At 50.2% G+C, this 1,078-nt stretch overlaps 1 protein-coding gene across 1 annotated transcript in view; it reads left to right on the forward strand.

Annotated features, from left to right (window-relative positions):
• ICT1 (immature colon carcinoma transcript 1) overlaps positions 1–1,078 on the forward strand; it is a gene marked incomplete at its 3' end in the record, with an annotated part of 6,971 nt that overhangs the window by 1,004 nt on the left and 4,889 nt on the right. The window contains exon 2 of the mRNA XM_011964398.1: positions 466–502. Within this exon, the coding sequence (XP_011819788.1) occupies positions 466–502 (37 nt within the window). The remainder of the gene's footprint in view (positions 1–465; positions 503–1,078) is intronic.

The following is a 1,078-nucleotide window of genomic DNA, read 5'->3' on the forward strand; positions in this document are numbered from 1 at the left end:
CGTGTTAGCCAGGATGGTGTCGATCTCCTGACCTCGTGATCCGCCCGTCTCGGCCTCCCAAAGTGCTGGGATTACAGGCTTGAGCCACCGCGCCCGGCCGGCCTGCCAGGCTTGTTGCTCCAGGTTGACAGAGGGTTTTGCTTTTGGAGGCTCCCTGATGCATGTGCCCTGTGGTTCCTCCTCCTGCTGGAGCCAGGCCTCTGATGGTGCCTGACACTAGCTAAGGCTAGGGCAGAGAAGGCTGGAGACATCAGATCCATTCTCCTAGAGGAGTGTTTCTGAGGTGGTACCTCTGGAGTCTAAGGATGCTTTTTCTGTCATTGTGATATGATTTTGCAGGGGACCCGAAAATACTAATGTATAATGTTTGTGTTGTGACTTTACATCATTTCTTTGTTGCCTTGAACCAGTTAGGAGTCACCCAGCAGGTAATACTTACTTGACAGTGTGTACATTACATTACAGGATGGTGCAAAGCAAGCCGACAGTGACATCCCTCTAAGTAAGTAATTTTGTTTTCTTAAAAATCAGTTGGCTGTATGGTGGCATGTGCTTGTAATCCCAGTTACTCGGGAGACTGAGGCAGGAGAATCGCTTGAACCCAGGAGGTGGAGGTTGCAGTGAGCCGAGATTGTGCCATCGCATTCCAGCCTGGGCAATGAGAGCAAAACTCTGTCTGGGAAAAATAGAAAATTTTAAAAAAATCAGTTGGCCAGGCATGGTGGCTCATGCGTGTAATCGCAACAATTTGGGAGGCCAAGGTGAGTAGATCACTTGAGGCCAGGAATTTGAGACCAGCATGGCCAACATGGTGAAACCCCATCTCTACTAAAAATATAAAAATTTGGCCAGGCACAGTGGCTCACGCCTGTAATTCCAACACTTTGGGAGGCCAAGGCCGGTGGATCATCTGAGGTCAGGAGTTCAAGACCAGCCTGGCCAACATGGCGAAGCCCCATCTCTACTAAAAATACAAAATTAGCCGGGTGTGGTGGCGCATGCCTGTAATCCCAGCTACTTGGGAGGCTGAGGCAGGAGAATTGCTTGAACCCAGGAGGCAGAGGTTGCAGTGAGCCAA

This window comes from Mandrillus leucophaeus, unplaced genomic scaffold (assembly GCF_000951045.1).
Source record: "Mandrillus leucophaeus isolate KB7577 unplaced genomic scaffold, Mleu.le_1.0 Scaffold1, whole genome shotgun sequence".
Classification (NCBI taxonomy): domain Eukaryota; kingdom Metazoa; phylum Chordata; class Mammalia; order Primates; family Cercopithecidae; genus Mandrillus; species Mandrillus leucophaeus.